Source organism: Babylonia areolata, chromosome 7 (assembly GCF_041734735.1).
Source record: "Babylonia areolata isolate BAREFJ2019XMU chromosome 7, ASM4173473v1, whole genome shotgun sequence".
NCBI classification, from domain to species: Eukaryota; Metazoa; Mollusca; class Gastropoda; order Neogastropoda; family Buccinidae; genus Babylonia; species Babylonia areolata.
The window spans coordinates 20959765-20977618 of NC_134882.1; the positions used below are offsets into that span (position 1 = coordinate 20959765).

Consider the following 17854-nt stretch of genomic DNA (forward strand, 5'->3'; position numbering starts at 1 on the left):
GTCGGACAACAGGTTCGTGTTTAGAGCCAAGTCGAAGTGAAACTCTTGGCCGTCGGCGCGACGCCCGCAAAACACACTGTTCTTCCCCAGTTGATCTGACCCGTCGAGGTAGATTCCGTATGAATTGTCCTTATCAAACTTGTAGTTGAGCTAAACAACCGGCAGATATGCATGCACGAAAAAAAAAACAACATCAACCTGAGCTGACTAGAGGGAGGGAAGGAGCACACGCTCATTCGCGCGTACACACGCACATGTGCACGCACGCATAGAAATAAAGAAAGAAAGAAGGGAACAAGAAAAAACAAAGCAAACAGCGAAAATCATGACGTATTCGAGGGGTCAAGTTGACCCAAATTCCTTCTTTCTTTTTTTTTTTCCCAACGCTACACTGTCGCACGCGACAGTTTCCCCCCTCCTTAAAAGTGTCGATCTCAAATCTGAGATTCACACTTACAGCCATGCACGGTTGACATGCTTCGTGAATTACTTGAATTGTAAAATAATTATGTGAAACAAAACACAAGAAATGGTAAACGCTGTGCACTGTCCCTGCTCAACAGACCAACGGATCAAGCGTTCCAACCATCCGCTAGGGCTAAATCTGTATCGCATGGAGAAACAGTGGGACAAGGCTAACACGCCGGTCAACCCTGGTGCAGCGACTCGGCATGAGTCAAACCTCCAGTTACTGCCCAGTCCTACTCAGGTAGTCTGCCCCCAGGTTGTTGACACCCTTGATGTGTCTGAAGGTGAAGCTGTGAGACTGGAGCTCCACAGCCCATCCCATGAGACGTCGACTGACGGGACGGATACGGTGCAGATACTTGAGAGGATGATGGTCGCTCTCAAGCACAAAATGCCTTCCGTACAGGTAGGGATAGAACTTCCGTATACCCCAAACCACTGCCAGTGCCTCCTGTTCTATGGTGTGGTACCGCTGTTCAGCTCCACTGAGCTTCTTGCTGGCGAAAGCTATGGGTTGTAGTCCTTCACCGTGATCCTGAAGAAGCACGGCTCCAAGGCCCAACCCTGAGGCGTCTGTCCGTAGCACAAATGTTTTGCTAGGGTCGGGAAGGACCAGCACTGGGGGGTTGATGAGTGCTTCTTTTAACTTGTCAAAGGCTTTCTGGCACTCATCCGACCACAGAACTTTGTTGGGCTCACTGCCCTTGGTCTTGTTGGTCAGAGGTAGGGCTGTTTCTGAGAACTTAGGCACGAAACGCCTGTAATAGCCAGCCAGTCCAAGGAAGGCACGCAGCTCCTTCTTTGTGGCAGGAGGGTGTGCTTCCCGGATTTTTGCTACCTTGTCCTGTTCTGGGTGCAGCTGACCACCCTGGAGGTGGTGTCCAAGAAAGCTGATTTCTGGACAGCCAAGCTGGCACTTAGTAGGTCTTGCCGACAGTTGTACCTCCTGTAGGCGGCAGAGTATCTGCTGCAGAACTTCGGTGTGACGATCCCAAGTACCGGTGGCCAGCAGCAGATCATCCATAAAGTTATGGGCATCATCTAACTGCAGTGGTCCCAGAACTCTTCGCATGATGCGACTAAAAATCGCACCGGCCGTTTTCAGCCCGAACGGCATCACCAGCCACTGAAACTGACCCTGTGGCGTCGTGAATGCGGTCTTGGGTCGGTCACTCTCTTTCATGGGTATCTGCCAATACCCTTTAGCTAAGTCGAGTTTAGAAAAGTACTTGGCATGGCTCAGCTTTGCAAAAATCTGGTTGACATCGGGCAACGGTTCTGCATCAAAGCGTAGTACCCGGTTGAGACGGCGAAAGTCCACACAGAAGCGAACCTTCCCGTCTTTCTTTTTGACTAATACGATGGGTGCAGAGTAAGGTGACGTGGCAGGCTCAATCACTCCCATCTTCAGCATGGATTGGACCTCCTCTCTGATTACGTCATACTGTGAGTGGGGCAGTGGGTACTGGCGGACTCGTACTGGTGTAATGTCCTCCAGAACCAGCTCACACTCCCCCACGGTGCACCTGAGGGGAAGGTCAGTGAGAACGCCACTAGCACTCTGACAGATATCCATGATTTCCTGCTTCTGTGAAGAAGTGAGGTTTGTGTGGACAGAGACATCTTTCCATGTCTCTTCTGCTTGCAAGGGTAGAAGTGGAATCCCCTGTGAGCTGAAAGAGCCTGTGTGGTCATCTTCTGTTTCTTCTATGACCACTGGGGCTACAGCTGCGGAACACTCCTCTCTCCGGTTGTACCGCTTCAGTAGATTGGCATGATAGAGTCGTGGGGTTCCTTTGACCGCAATACGGTAATCCCAGTCGCCCACCCGCTCTATCACCCTGTAGGGGCCCTGCCAAGCAATTTGGAGCTTGTTCTTTTTCTCTGGTAAGAGCAGCAAGACTTCGTCTCCTACCTCAAACCATCGCTCACGGGCTTTTTTATCATACTGTCGCTTGTACTTGGTGGCTGCTTGTTGCAGGTTCTCTCGTGCCAGCCTGCAGGTCTCTTCCAGCCGATTGCGCAGATCCACCACGTACTCTACCTCCGTGAGGGTTTCTGGAGGCGATGACGCTTCCTTGGTCCACAGCTGGCGCAAAAGAGCCATGGGCCCCCTGACCGTGCGGCCATACAGAAGCTCAAAGGGAGAAAACCGCAGGGACTCCTGTGGCACTTCCCTGAACGCAAACAGGACGGCTGGAATGAACAGATCCCAATCCTTGGGCTTCTCAATACAGAGGCGTTGGATCATTTTCTTCAGGGTGGCGTTGAAACGCTCTACAAGACCGTTTGCCTGTGCATGGTACGGAGTCGTAGTTCTGCCATGGATCCCCAACAACCGGTTTACCTGAGCCATCACGTCACTTGTGAACTGGGTACCTCTGTCTGTGAGTACCTCCGAGGGTACTCCCACTCGGGTCCACATTTGCCACAGTGCGTCTGCAACTGTGACAGAATCGATTCCCTTCAACGCAACGGCTTCTGGGTAACGTGTGGCGTAATCAACGACCACCAGAATGTAACGATTGCCCCGCGCAGAGGCTGGAGTGATTGGACCTACGATGTCCACTCCCACTTTCTGGAAGGGTTCTGACACAAGAGGGACAGTACCTAGCGGCACACGCTGGTTCTTACCACGCGGAGAAGTACGCTGACAGACGTCACACGACCGACAGTACTGGCGGACATCCTTGCACATGCCAGGCCAGTAGAAGTGTTGCCACACTCGCTCTTGTGTCCGCCGAACTCCCAAATGCCCCGCCATGGGTATGTCATGCCCTAGGGAGAGAACAGTGCGCCTGAGGCCCAGAGGTACCACCAGTTGCTTGAGGTGCTCCCCGTTCTTGTGGAACACACGGAACAAGAGACCGTCATGCATTGTGTAAGATGCCTTACCCTCCCGTTCTGTGTTGATATTGGGAGTTGTCGCTTGTCTCAGTTGCTGCAGGGTGTGGTCTCTGGTCTGAAGACGACGGATGGTCTCCCTATCTGTGTGGAGAGCTACTGCGTCTGTCACCGGTCCCTGAGTAGGCTGTAAGACGGGCGCCTGATCCCTTGCCATCGCTCGTGTGGTTACTGCTGCCAGCACCTCCCTGGGTAGCTGTGTCGACACCCCTTGTCGTGTACCGTCTGCGAAAAGCACGTTGTTACCAATGAGCAGTGTATATGCCGGATTCCGGAGTGCCACAGCCCACACAGCTCCTTTAAAGTACGGTGTAGCAACCTGTACCTTAACATAAGGACGGACAGCGTTGAAGGACTTTTCAACTCCAGTCACCTGACACGTTCCTCCTTTCTCGGCGTCAGGAGGTACCACACTCTCGTCAACGAAAGTGCATGTAGCGCCAGAGTCTCGAATAGAATCGACTATCCGATCCTCTACGAGGCTGAGAAACACAGAACAGGTAGGCCCCATTCCTCCTTGGTCACCTTGTTGTTCAGCGCTGAACACAGGTACAGTTGCTAAAGCGCAACTCTCGTGTGTGTGGCCGACTGCCGCTTGTTGCCTCCGGTCTCTCTTTAACTTTGGACAGTCGCGTTTGTAATGTCCCCCATCGCCACAATAAAAACACTGATTGCCCCCCTTACCTGGTGCAGTGGCCGACTTAGGGGCAGACGCCATGCTGCCACGAGGCGGAACAACTGAATACGGTGATTGTTCAGCCAACGGATGCTGAGAATAGCTTAGGTTCCCACGCTTCGGCATGGGCGAAGACTTGAGTCCCCCACCTAGAGAACCTGCACTGGTCTTAAAGACCCTGATTCCCCTTCTAGCTTCCGCAAAGCGTTCGGCCCTCTCTATGACTTCCTGGAACGTTCTAAGGCCTTCATCCCTGATACACACAGCCAGGTCGTCTGTCACAGTGCTGAGAAGCTGCTCAATGAGAATCAAGTCCCTCAGTGCCATTCCGGACATGGTTTCCCAGTGCTCGAGCGTGCGCTTAAGACGAATCCCAAACTGGATGAAGGACTCACTTCCGGCTTTGCGTATCTCCCTAAACTTTTTACGGTAAGCTTCAGGTGATATCCTGAACTGACGGCGAAGCGCCGCTTTCAGATCAGTATAAGAACTCTCTGGAGGTAAGTTGTTAAATGCCTCCCGGGCCTTTCCTGTCAAGGAACTAATCAAGTAAAGTGATCGAGTCTCTTCTGCCATGTTATAGGAGTCAGCGACTGCTTCGAAATGATCTAAAAAATCGTCAACATCGTCACCTGGGCGTAACTCAGGAAGAGTCAGCCTTGGAGGGGCGAAAGTGGGCAGTCTCGCTGCTGGGGACTCCTCTCGGCTAGGCCGCTGAGCAAGGCTTTGAGCCAAAAGCTCAAATCTCTCTCGCTCTAACTGCCGGAGCTCCATCTCCTCCTGTCGACGTATCTCCTCCTTCCTCTCCTCTTCCTGTCGACGTATCTCTTCTTTCCTCTCCTCATCTTGTCGACGCATCTCCTCCTTTCTCTCCAAATACAGAATGAGGGATGTAACGTCGCCCCCCACCATGGAGGTATTATCATGCGTGTTAGACTCTGAAACCCGTGAGGTCATAACCCCAGGAGTGCCAGTGACGTACCCAGTGCCTGAGGTAGTTATCTGAGAACGTACCTGTGAAGGACTGGGGAACCTTGGGCCTGTAAAAGCTCCCCCAGGAGTGGTGACATTTGTCCAAACCACTGTGGAAGTGACTGGAGGGGTGTTATACTGTGCCTCCATCATCTCCTTGATCCACTTAGGGGACTGCCGAGAAATTCCCGAGCCAGGGCCCAGAGTTTTCAGAAAGGGAGAATCCTCCCCGACAACGACCACTTCTTTCTTGCCTGAGGCCGTGGCTGACCTTGTAACCGGTCCTTGGGATGGATCTTTTCCCATGACATACTTGGAAGCCATCGTAATGGACCCTGACACTATGCACAAACAAAACCAGGGGATTATGAAGAAGTTAAACACGGAAATGCTGAGTTACCACTACGAATAGCTGTCACCCCTTGTGTTCTTCAAAAACTGTTTATGAGGAGCAGTCAGTGTAGATACAGGGTACCCCAGTGAGTGGAAAGAAAAAAAAATATATATATATATATATTTACTGTTAACTTCCCACTCTAGCTTCCCACATATAATAAAAACAAAACATTGCCAGTTACAAAATAAATAAATAACCTGGATAATACAAACTACTTAGTGAAAGCTGCGAGCGGCGATCGGGAAGCGGAAGATCCCGGACGAGCCCCCAAAAATTGTCACGTGACCGGTCGAGGTTGAGGACCACCTACAACCCGACAGGCCCCGCGCAATCTAATAAAAGAAAATTTAAGAAAAAAAATGGGTCTCCGGATCCTCGCACGCTCAATTAAATGCAGCCAACACCAAGAATTTGTACACAATACCACACTTTATTCACTCACTCACACGGATATACTGACAACCAAAACAGCAGTGGAGCCTAACTATTTCCCTTAATACCCCCTCCACTCCCCAAACTTACTAACCCGCTAATTCAAATTGCCACATCATAAGTGGGAATGAGGGAAAAATAAATGAGTAAATCACATTCGCTCGAACACGTACACTCACCCCTCTTATGCACTGCTCTCACACATACACACGCATCCTCTACCATCCATGTACGACTCGCATTAGTTCCGAACACACAGGTTCTTGTCACAAACGACGCACGATGCAGACGACCACTGGGAGTTCTAGTCTTTCTGTAGACAGGGAGGTGTAAAGCGGCAGTTGTATACGTTGAGGACACCCCTGTGACAGTCTCAGGGTATCACGGGTGCAGGGAAGGATGTGGATGTCCAGGACAACGGCGGACCACTCTTCAGAGCTGTAAAAAGACTCGAGTGAAGAGTCAAGCAAAAATAAAAAAACAACAACAAAAAACAGTACATGTGCTAAAGCAGACACACAGAGGGGTTTCGCACACACTCACATGTACAGCTGAACGCCTTAATACAACCGTAAAAAAAACACACACAAAAAAAAACAACAAAACAATAACAGAATGTGTGCACACAGATATCCATAAATCGGAATCCACAAGGATTAGCAGGGGCACACTGCACTGAAATTAAAGTATGTATCTCAAAATGCAATAATAACAACAACACCAAAAACCTGAAATATATGTCAACGGTCGCTCCCTGTCTATAGAAAAATAAAAACAAAACTAGCATTCTTCACCATTCTAACCTGACTCACCTCAAGAGCTCGTGAAAAAAAAATAATACGGGAGATTAAATCCCTGGAACTAGGACGTAATTCCAGACCTCCTGGTCGGACATGGACCCAGGAAATGTAGTGGCACTGGAGGCCCCAAACCCGAACTGAATCGGTAAAAAACAACCCCTCACTCCAAAACGAATGGAGCAGGAACAGTGACTAGTGCGGCGTTGACGACCGTTGGTCCCTCCCTTCTTCCGGTCCCACAATTCCTTGCTGCGATGCATGCTTCCATTTCCGCCCCAGTACCCCATAACAAAATCGTCGGAAAACAGGTTCGTGTTTAGAGCCAAGTCGAAGTGAAACTCTTGGCCGTCGGCGCGACGCCCGCAAAACACACTGTTCTTCCCCAGTTGATCTGACCCGTCGAGGTAGATTCCGTATGAATTGTCCTTATCAAACTTGTAGTTGAGCTAAACAACCGGCAGATATGCATGCACGAAAAAAAAAAACAACATCAACCTGAGCTGACTAGAGGGAGGGAAGGAGCACACGCTCATTCGCGCGTACACACGCACATGTGCACGCACGCATAGAAATAAAGAAAGAAAGAAGGGAACAAGAAAAAACAAAGCAAACAGCGAAAATCATGACGTATTCGAGGGGTCAAGTTGACCCAAATTCCTTCTTTCTTTTTTTTTTTCCCAACGCTACACTGTCGCACGCGACATTCTCAATGTCAGCACTCACACAGATGCATGTTTACATACAAATGAAAAACACTTTACCATTTCATTGTCTTTTCAGACACACACATCTCCACCCAACATTGTACAGAGGACACATCTGCACATTTTTACGAACACATTAAATTGAACCAAACTCTACTGAAACAAAATAATTTGAAGGATCTCATGATTTAAGAAGAAAAAAGCTCAATTGTGCATTTACATTATTTCCCCCAAATCATCAAAAACTAAACTGGTGGCAAAATGCCTGTAACTTGGTGGAAGTTGGTCTCAGAGTACTTCCACAGTTAACATGGATGTGGAAAATGCTTGTCAGTAATTGATTGTGCTGAAGATTTGACTTACGTGTGGACGATTCCATACTTGACATGGTTGTACAAAATGCTTGTGCTTCAGATGTGACTTTTTTTCTGTATTGCATTAGTATAAACATAATTGTAGTGTGTGAATTGTACTTTGGGAGTGAGCATTGCTTGTTTATATAGTCCTTTAGTAGCCGAGAGAGGAGACAGACTGCGATACATTTTCTTTGTCTTCTCGTCTGTCATTCCTGTAAAATTCACCAAGTTTTTGTAATCTTATTTACTGGGTAAAAATGTACAGTTAGTTGTAATCATCATTGAATATTACTTCTTATTCTTCTTTTTTTCTGAATACATGTATTTATTAGCTTTTGTACGTCATTCTTGGTCAGTTTCTGGAGCTGACAGGTGTGCTGCACTCTGTTGATTGAAATCTCAAAGCATGTTTGTCTCTAAAGTAGTAGTCTAGATTTGTTTTAAAGATTTTCAACAGATTTTTTTCCCCTCATGTTTTGAACGATTTTTCACGCATCTGTGATGCCAGTGCTGGTATGTTTGTTTTTCACAAAGTTTTTTTTTCAAGTGATCCAAATGAATCAGCTTCCCTGCAATTCTTCTGGACTTGTGCAGACATCCCTCCCCCTTGTAGCACTTCCAGCTGCCTGCAGGTGGTGAATACCATGATAACTTGAGTGTGGGCTCTGAATAACCCACAGCACAGCCGTGATGGATATCACAGAGAGGCTTTCACAGGGAGGTGTTCTAGCACACCCCCTTGAGTAGTGCAGGGCTGTTCTTGTGGATAACGTGGAGGTGTTCTACTATCCAGAGAGGTCCTTGTGGATAATGTGTTCTACTATCCAGAGAGGTCCTTGTGGATAAAGTGGTGTTCTACTATCCAGAGAGGTCCTTGTGGGTCCATGGAGGGTTCTATCCAGAGAGGTCCTTGTGGATGACCTGAGGGTGTTCTACTATCCAGAGGTCCTTAAAAACATGGTGTTCTACTATCCAGAGGTCCTTGAAAACCTGGTGTTCTACTATCCAGAGGTCCTTGTGGATGACCTGGGGGTGTTTTACTATCCAGAGGTCCTTAAAAACCTGGTGTTATGCTATCCAGAGAGGTCCTTGTGGATGGCTTGTGGGTGTTCTATCCATAGAAGTCCTTGTGGATGACCTGGAGGTATTCTACTATCCAGAGAGGTCCTTGTAGATTGGAGGGGATCTACTTGATGATCCACAAGACAGGTATCCCAGTGAACATGTCCCAGTAAGCAACCTTGATTGTGTCCTGTGAATAGCCTGTAGAGTTGGCTAATGCTGGACTTGGGAGTTGTATCCAACTAGAAAGCCTTGAGATGTGTCTGGTGGAAAATCTTGCATACCGACAGTGGCTGCTCCTGGTTTTCTTCCTTTTTTGTTTTTCTTCCTTTTTTGTTTTTCTTCCTTTGATATATGGTACACAAATTAGAGCTTTAATGCTTGCAGGAAATTTGCTGTACTTTTCTTTCTGACTGACATGGTTATTTGTGTGTGGTGCAATATCAGTATATGCGGATCATGTTAGTTGACTGCTGACAGTGGTTGCGTTGTATCTGTGAGCATGGAAATGTTGGGCAGGATGAGGAAACCGTCAGTCACACTAGAAAGCCTTGAGATGTGTCTGGTGGAAAATCTTGCATACCGACAGTGGCTGCTCCTGGTTTTCTTCGTTTTTTGTTTTTCTTCGTTTTTTGTTTTTCTTCCTTTGATATATGGTACACAAATTAGAGCTTTAATGCTTGCAGGAAATTTGCTGTACTTTTCTTTCTGACTGACATGGTTATTTGTGTGTGGTGCAATATCAGTATATGCGGATCATGTTAGTTGACTGCTGACAGTGGTTGCGTTGTATCTGTGAGCATGGAAATGTTGGGCAGGATGAGGAAACCGTCAGTCTGCATGGTTATGTTTAATAAAACGCAGTGCTTCAACTGCCAAAGCATCATTTGTGTGTTTTGATATTATTTTAATGTTTGTATTTCTCTCTCTCTCTCACTCACACACAGAGACATGAGCACACATAAACAATTAAAAAGCCCATATAAACGCTCAAAATTAAGAAAAATTTTGCAAGGATATTGTCAATTATTTCAAAAAGAAGCACATGGACAAAGAACTAGGTGTGAACAGAAAAGTGATAATAGGAAAAAAGATGAAGGGGGAAAAGAAAAATGCTACAAAAACCCTTTTCTGTTGAGTCAGCAAAAGGAAGAAAGGTGTAACCACTTGAGAGGGTTTTGCTGTGATTATCCTAGTGTCACTGTCGCTGAAGGAAGAATCCAGTATGTTGAAATAGAAAATGCTGCCATACCTGGAGGAATCTGGTCAACACTTCTGTGCAGTGCCACTAATGACTCTTCACACAGTCGAGCAGTAGCTGCATTGAAATCAGACGCCTGGATGGAACTCTCACCTGTTTTATTCTTGCTCTAATCTTTAGGCATGGAAGTGCCACCTGAAGGACTGAAGGCACAGTGTGATAGGGGAGAGAGAAGGAAGAGAGAGGGAGAGAATAAAAACATTTCAACCAGAACCATTTAAACAGCTGAAGTCACAACAGCTCACTTGAAGAATGTTGAAGCATACTTTATATCATATATCATAACAAACATCATAATAAACCAACATTGACACAAAGCATATTTTAATGGAATATGGACACACAAATGTACAATTCACACACACACAAAAAAAATTGTATCCCATCCAATGGCTCTTCCTGCCTCGCTCAAGACCTTCGGTCCAAGTCACTTCTACTTTGATGCTTCACTCATTTTTTGGTTTTTCCATGTCAAAGTTCGTTCAAGATCTTTCATTTTCTATGTTCACAATGTCAAGATTTTCAAAGCCAAATATCAGAACTGGCTGAAACATGGTGTGTGACATGCAGTTTTCAGTGAACAAGGCACAGCAATTATCTGAAATCCCAAAAACATGATAAAAAAAAAAAAGTCCAGGGCAGGGAACCAGGGAAACCATGTGGACACACTCTAGTTTTACAAAACATGTACAAGTAAACTACAGGTGGCAACAGTGAACAAGTGTGATTCATTCAGAGCAAGACAGCTGCAAAGTGTTAACATTGGTTCAGCTATTAAAAGCAGTAAACAGTGAAGACATCTAAAACAGACAGGCCACCAGGATCTGTGCAGCTGGTTGTAAAGAGGGCAAAGTGAAACCAGCAGAGATCTACACACTACCACAATGATAGTGTCCGCCACCATGTGAAACACCACTTACAAGCATCGTTTTCAAATGTATCTAAAGTAGCACACATGACCACAAATCTCTTTGCAGGGACTATGAAAGCTGCAGATGTTATTTGGCCCTAACACATAGCCAGGTCTCTCTGCTGATAGTGGTACAGGCTCTGTCTTAGTGGGCGCAAGTCAACTTACAGTGGGCCTTTATGTGAAAGTTATATCACTATTACCCTGATATTTAGGCAGCCATATTCCATGCTCAGGAGTACATGCTGGGTATGTTTGAGCATCCATAACCCAGACCGCTGACACAGATGGTGAGGTCTTCTTCACACCTATTTGATCTTCTGATTGTGAGTCCACACAAAAGGATCAAGGCATCAGCAGATCTACACATGTTGACCCAGGAGAAAACTGATCACCACCTTTAACCAACCATGTGCCACTGCTGGGATTGGAACCCACAACTTGGAATTGAAGTCCAACACTCCAACCACTCAACTATTGTGACAGCGAGGCAGTGGAAAAGAAAAAGCAAGGACACAACTGAGTCTTCTTTCCAGATTTTGCAACCTTCTTCATCATGATTTGTATACTTGATAAAGTGACCCATTCTGAATATGACATATTGTTTGTGCTCTTGTTGCTCCATAAGAAAATACACGCACAAAAAAAATAAAAAGATCACTCCCAATGTACACTCATGGAACAATATCAAGATGTGTTTGTCTGCACATGCTTGTCTGTACGATATGTTTTTTTTTCTGGGTTCATTATTTTGCTTTCATGAATGACTTTACATGTGACTTTCATAATACCAACACACATAACCTGCACAAAACACAGAAAGCAAAAACTTGATACCCACAGCTCTGCCTTTGCTGACAGGGGCTTTCAGAAACCTCTTCATCCTGAGACCTCCAGACCCAATGCATGTTGTATACAGGCAGAAGAAAGGTGGCTGAATGGTTAATATACCAATACATGTCCATCAGGGTCCAGGTTCAAATCCCAGTCTCACCCTTTCTCCCAAGTCTGACCAGAAAATCAAACTGAGCACCTAGTCATTCAGATGAGATGATAAACCTATGACCTGTGTGCAGCATTCACTTGGCACACTGAAACAGAACCCATAGCAATATCAGTGTTGTCCTCTGGCAAAATTCCATGGAAGAAATCCATTCCAATAGGTACAAAAATACATATGCATGCACTCAAAGCCTGACTATGCATGTTGGGTTATGCTGATGGTGAGGCATCTGCCCAGCAGATGTGTAGTGTTTTACAGTATATGAATTTGCCTAAACACAGAGTCACCTCCTTGAGAAACTGAAATTACATATCCAGGTGCTCACTCTGCTTCACAAGATAGTGGTGTTCAGTGTGTACTATCAACCTTTGGGAAACAAGCTTTTCTGTGGCATGCCATGTACAACTTCACACAGGAGGCATGTCTTGCTGGGACCGACCCACCACAACACTGCCCATTTCTGAAGACCACATAGCCACTACTTGCCTTGGAACACTCAACACTGCCCATTTCTGAAGACCACACAGCCACTACTTGCCTTGGAACACTCAACACTGCCCATTTCTGAAGACCACATAGCCACTACTTGCCTTGGAAATCAACACTGCCCATTTCTGAAGACCACACAGCCACTACTTGCCTTGGAACACTCAACACTGCCCATTTCTGAAGACCACACAGCCACTACTTGCCTTGGAACACTCAACACTGCCCATTTCCGGAAGTCATGGAAAAAACTGAGCAACCATTTGGAATCAGTGACATTTTCTGAGTCCTTACTTTCTTTCTTTTTTATAAACTGTTATAATCTTTATCAAGGAATCTGCCGATCTAGAGTCGGACCTGATCATCAGCCTTCAGTGCGCTAGCACTCAACAAGGACAAACTGATTATGACCTTCACATGTATATATGCTCTCAAAGTGATTGGCAACACTGTACAGCTTTAAACTTACACATCCGGCTGTTCCCTTAAAACAATGTTTTCACTTTCACCCCAGCTGGCTGACAGACTGAGACAAGAGGTGGAATGCTGGCAAGAACTGCTAGAACAGATGCCTTAGGGGACTGGTTCGGTTCATGGCTTCAGCTTTGTGCATTCTAAACACCAGTCACATCACAGCCACCTGTTTCAGCTGTTAGCATGCTACAAACCAATAACATCATAGCCACCTGTTTCAGCTGTTAGCATGTTTCAGCTGTTAGTATGCTACATACCAATAACATCATAGCCACCTGTTTCAGCTGTTAGCATGCTACAAACCAATAACATAATAGCCACCTGTTTCAGCTGTAAGCATGTTTCAGCTGTTAGCATGCTACAAACCAATAACATCATAGCCACCTGTTTCAGCTGTTTGCATGTTTCAGCTGTTAGCATGCTACAAACCAATAACATCATAGTCACCTGTTTCAGCTGTTGGCATGCTACAAACCAATAACATCAGAGCCACCTGTTTCAGCTGTTAACATATTACAAACCAATAACATCATAGCTACCATCTGTTTCACCACTGTAAATGATATTCTCTTTTTCACATCCACGGAATAATATTTATTTTCCATTTTCAAACAATCTTTTTCTCATTCCCTTCTGATAATAATCGCTTTCATTTTCAAATTTGCTCAAAACAAAGTCCTTTTGCTGCCTGTCTTTTTTCTGTCTTTTTTCAAAATAATTCAAAACATGACCTCTGCTAGCAATAGCAATCAATGATACCCAGTATGTGACCATAAAAGAGACAACATTCAAAGTTTTGTGTTATCATTTTCCAAGAGAACTATGTCTCCATTCTGTCAGTATAGAACTGGGGTCTGACAGAGACACATAATATATTTTTGTGCAGTCACAGTGTCAGTGCAAATTGTGACTAACATACACCTCACAGTCTGTTCAGTATCAGAGTGCAGTCACAGTGTCAGTGCAAATTGTGACTAACATACACCTCACAGTCTGTTCAGTATCAGAGTGCAGTCACAGTGTCAATGCAAATCATGACCAACAAACACCTCACAGTCTGTTCAGTATCAGAGTGCAGTCACAGTGTCAATGCAAATTGTGACCAACATACACCTCACAGTCTGTTTGTGTCAGAGTGCAGTCACAGTGTCAATTCAAATCATGACCAACAAACACCTCACAGTCTGTTCAGTGTCAGAGTGCAGTCACAGTGTCAATGCAAATCGTGACCAACATACACCTCACAGTATCAGAGTGCAACATCAAAGTGAGAAAAGACCTAGCCCCTTGCGTACAGAAAAGAAGAAAAAACAGTTGTATGATTGTCTGATCTGTGTGCGTGCTTTAATTAGAGTACTTTATATATTTAGCTGCCTTTGATCACTTTGAATAAACAAACATGCAAAGGTGTAACAAAGTCATCAACAGCAAAGTATCATACCCACATCTTCACCTTTCCAACAGAATATAGGACTTTTCAACACACATTTATATGTACAAAACCATGCGAGGAAAATAAAAAATTCAAGCAAATCAACTGTGCAAGACATTTTCCTTCTGACTGATTATAATTATACTAAGTATAATACTCTACGCAACATTTTCTTTTCCTTTTTTTTGAGCAATTTGTTCTCATGATCATTACCATACATGGATATTTCCCTTCCGAATAGGTTGTAAATGATTCCTGCTTTGGGTAGTTAAGACCGCACTGATTCATTCTCTATTTGTTTTTTTTCTTGTGTGTGGTCAAAGTATTTCTTAATGGTAAACTCCTCAATAAAGGAAAGATTAGACAAAAGAACATCACGTTTCAGCTTCATGATTTTGTGCAACAGGCTTCAAAGGAAGCAAAACATATAGTGAAGGCCAATTTACAAAATGTACACTATTTTTGTGTTCAAAATGGAATCCTGGCTGATACAATATCATTGAATATGTAAGGAGCATTCAGTATGTACATGGAAGTAGTAAAGCATGCAAGAAAAGGGGTTCAGAGTAAGTGTGTGTGTGTGTGTGTGTGTGTGTGTGTGTGTGTGTTGTCTATCTGTCTCTGTGCATGTCTGTGTGATGCACGCATGCTGCACATACATGTGTTTTGAAGATATAAAAACAACTATAAAAACACATGAGCTTTAAAAAAAAAAACCCACCTCTTCATGAAAGCTTCTAAACTGCACATCCTTTTAAACAATAATCTCTCCACAAACTATGGGCCAAAAAGTAGAAAGAACATGTGTTATCTCTTTGTTCACTGGTTGAATAAATGCAGGACAATATGTACAAGATATCTCTTTGCTCATTGGTTGATAAATGCAGAACATGTACTTGTCATCTCGTAGCTCATTGGTTGATAAATGCAGAACAACATATACTTATCTCTTTGCTCATCAGTCATTGGTTGATAAATTCAGAACATGTACTTGTTATCTCTTAGCTCATAGGTTGATAAATTCAGAACAACATGTACTTATCTCTTTGCTCTTTGGTTGATAAATTTAGAACAACATGTACTTGTTATCTCTTTGCTCACTGGTTGGATAATGCAGAAAGTGTACTTGTTATCTCTTTGCTCACTGTTTGGATAATGCAGAACGTGTACTTGTTATCTCTTTGCTCATTGGATGGATAATGCAGAAAGTGTACTTGTTATCTCTTTGCTCACTGGTTGGATAAATGCAGACCAACAGAAGGTAGCCAACACTTTGATCCTGACCTGCATGTTCCCTTCATTCACTGATGTGACAATAAACTTGATGAAGTGGAAGGAATGGACAGGAACAGCACATACAGGGACAAACCTTTCAGAGTGACGGGTGCAATAGTCCAGCGGTTTAAGCACTGGACTTTCAATCTGAGGGTCCTGGGTTTGAATCTCGGTAACAACGCCTGGTGGGTAAAGGGGGAGATTTTTCCGATCTCCCAGGTCAACATATGTGCAGACCTGCTTAGTGCCTGAACCCCCCTTTGTGTGTATACGCATGCAGAAGATCAAATATGCATGTTAAAGATCCTGTAACTTCAATATTTTTTCAAAAACAAAAATTTTGAATAAGTCTCATCCACAATGTGCACCTTTTTTTTTATGAGAAAATCAGGTATTCCTTTTCTGCCAACTTTAGAGTGAAGTTTTAAGGTTGGTTTTAATTTATTTTGAAAGCTGACATTGAACTTAACACACAAACAAAATTTCCTGGTTCTACTTGTGATAGTTACTGAAATATTCATCTTTGCAGCATGCTACCCCAATAAACAGTCTTTTATCCGCTGGTCAAATTGAAGATTTTTCAAAGTTGAGACTCTGATACTTATAATTCAGTTAATTATCTTGCCTGAAAAAAAATTCAGTGCACTTTTTGTGATGTATTCTGCAAGATATTTTATTATGAAATGCAACTGTCTATTCTTTTCAGTGCTGTAGAACTTCAAAGTTGCTATTCTGTGCAGATTGACATGTCTTGATTTTCTATTTCCCCTTACTTTGACAGGCATATTTTCCAATTTCTTTGCTGCTGGACTGTAATTGTTTTCTTGTGCAATATGCCATTATCATATGGTTTTTAGAAGTATATGAGTTTTTATTACACATTTACAGTACCCTCATGGACAGTACAGTATGACTGAAATTGTGAAAATATTAAGTACTAACAGCATGTACGCATCTCATATCTTTAAAATGGAATATCATCAGAACCTATCAAGATATTCACTTACTTACTCTTTTTGTTTTGTTTTGTTTTTCTTATATTGTCATGTTGTTTGCCAAAAATCACATTTCAGTCACTGTAATGAATATTTAAATTTTCACTGCCACCACCTGGTACTTTGCTTATTGAATATATATTCGGAAAAGGCCAACGTAAATCCCTGTGCAACAACAAGTAGGCTAGTTAAACAAGTACTTCACACAGTGCCAGTGAGTCGAGCGACAAACATACACGTTAAGCCTACCTGCACGAATAATCCCGACAGTGATGGAAAAGAGAACAACGTTCTGGGCGGTCAACAGGAAAGCCTGTTGTTTTTCCGATTCAATACGCCTTCTCTCCGTTTCTGGGTCACCGCCTCCGCCAGATCCACGAGATGCTGACAAACGGATCATTTTCCCGTCAGTTCGTCAACTGGATATTTTTACTGATCGGCAACTCGCTGGAACTGAAAATCTGAAGGTCAGTCACTGCAAAGCACGTTGAGAACCTCAGCGGAAGTGCAATCTGGGGCTCCACCACAGAAAATATCAAAGTAGTAAAGGTTTAACGACCGTGAAAGTCGCCTGATCGTCTTGTGCCTGACAAAATACCGCCTCCCTCTCTCGACCACTATTACTTCGTATCGCGTTTTCTATTCAGATACACCTATTGTTGTTTACATGATTGTTCTTTATCAGTATGACCCTCACGCCCACGCTCTCGCCCAAGCCCCCACACACCCCAGGGCTGGCCCAAACGTTTCATCCCTCCCTCCAATGGTTTGATTTCGTTTTGCGTGAAAACACTGGCCATCTCTCTCTCTCTCTCTCTCTCTCTCTCTCTCTCTCTCTCTATATATATATATATATATATATATATATATATATGTGTGTGTGTGTGTGTGTGTGTGTGTGTGTGTGTGTGTGTGTGTAAGAGGCACAAATACAATACAAACTCTCAGTCCCCTGTCACAATTTCTTCGCTGATTCTTGTCCTGTCTATCTTACAGATCGATCTACTTTCTGTCTATTCACCATCCAGACAACTCGGTTCTTCAGATGACAAGCGTACACTGTCTGTTCCAGAGATTCGTATAAAAACATATGGTAAACGTTCCTTTTCTTTTGCTGCACATAAACAATGGAATTCATTTCCCTCATATGCACATCTGTACTTTACACTGGATACTTACTTACTTGATACTTGATTCTTGCGGTGTAGAAGGCCTAACAGGCCTGTTCACCGCTCCAGGAAAAAGAA

General features: G+C 44.2%; 2 protein-coding genes and 1 long non-coding RNA gene across 13 annotated transcripts in view; 2 read left to right on the plus strand and 1 right to left on the minus strand.

Annotated features, from left to right (window-relative positions):
- The window catches only part of LOC143283876 (chromosome-associated kinesin KIF4A-like), a 178649-nt gene that overhangs the window by 73019 nt on the left and 87776 nt on the right, over positions 1–17854 (plus strand). The window lies entirely within an intron of this gene.
- Positions 7–17253, minus strand: LOC143283875 (uncharacterized). 3 transcript variants are annotated; one of them, XM_076590254.1, is made up of 3 exons: positions 16857–17253; positions 13353–13372; positions 7–6287 (listed from the first exon to the last, which is right to left on the minus strand). In XM_076590254.1, the coding sequence occupies exon 3, from the start codon at positions 5342–5344 to the stop codon at positions 689–691; it is 4656 nt and encodes a 1551-aa protein (XP_076446369.1). In that variant the 5' UTR covers positions 5345–6287; positions 13353–13372; positions 16857–17253; the 3' UTR covers positions 7–688. The 3 variants fall into 3 exon arrangements, with proteins under 3 accessions (XP_076446369.1, XP_076446370.1, XP_076446371.1); XM_076590255.1 differs by having other exon boundaries at positions 13353–13407; XM_076590256.1 differs by lacking the exon at positions 13353–13372.
- LOC143283881 (uncharacterized) lies at positions 8381–9657 on the plus strand. Its single transcript, XR_013055462.1, has 2 exons — positions 8381–8506; positions 8542–9657. It is a non-coding gene; the product is annotated as an uncharacterized LOC143283881 (long non-coding RNA).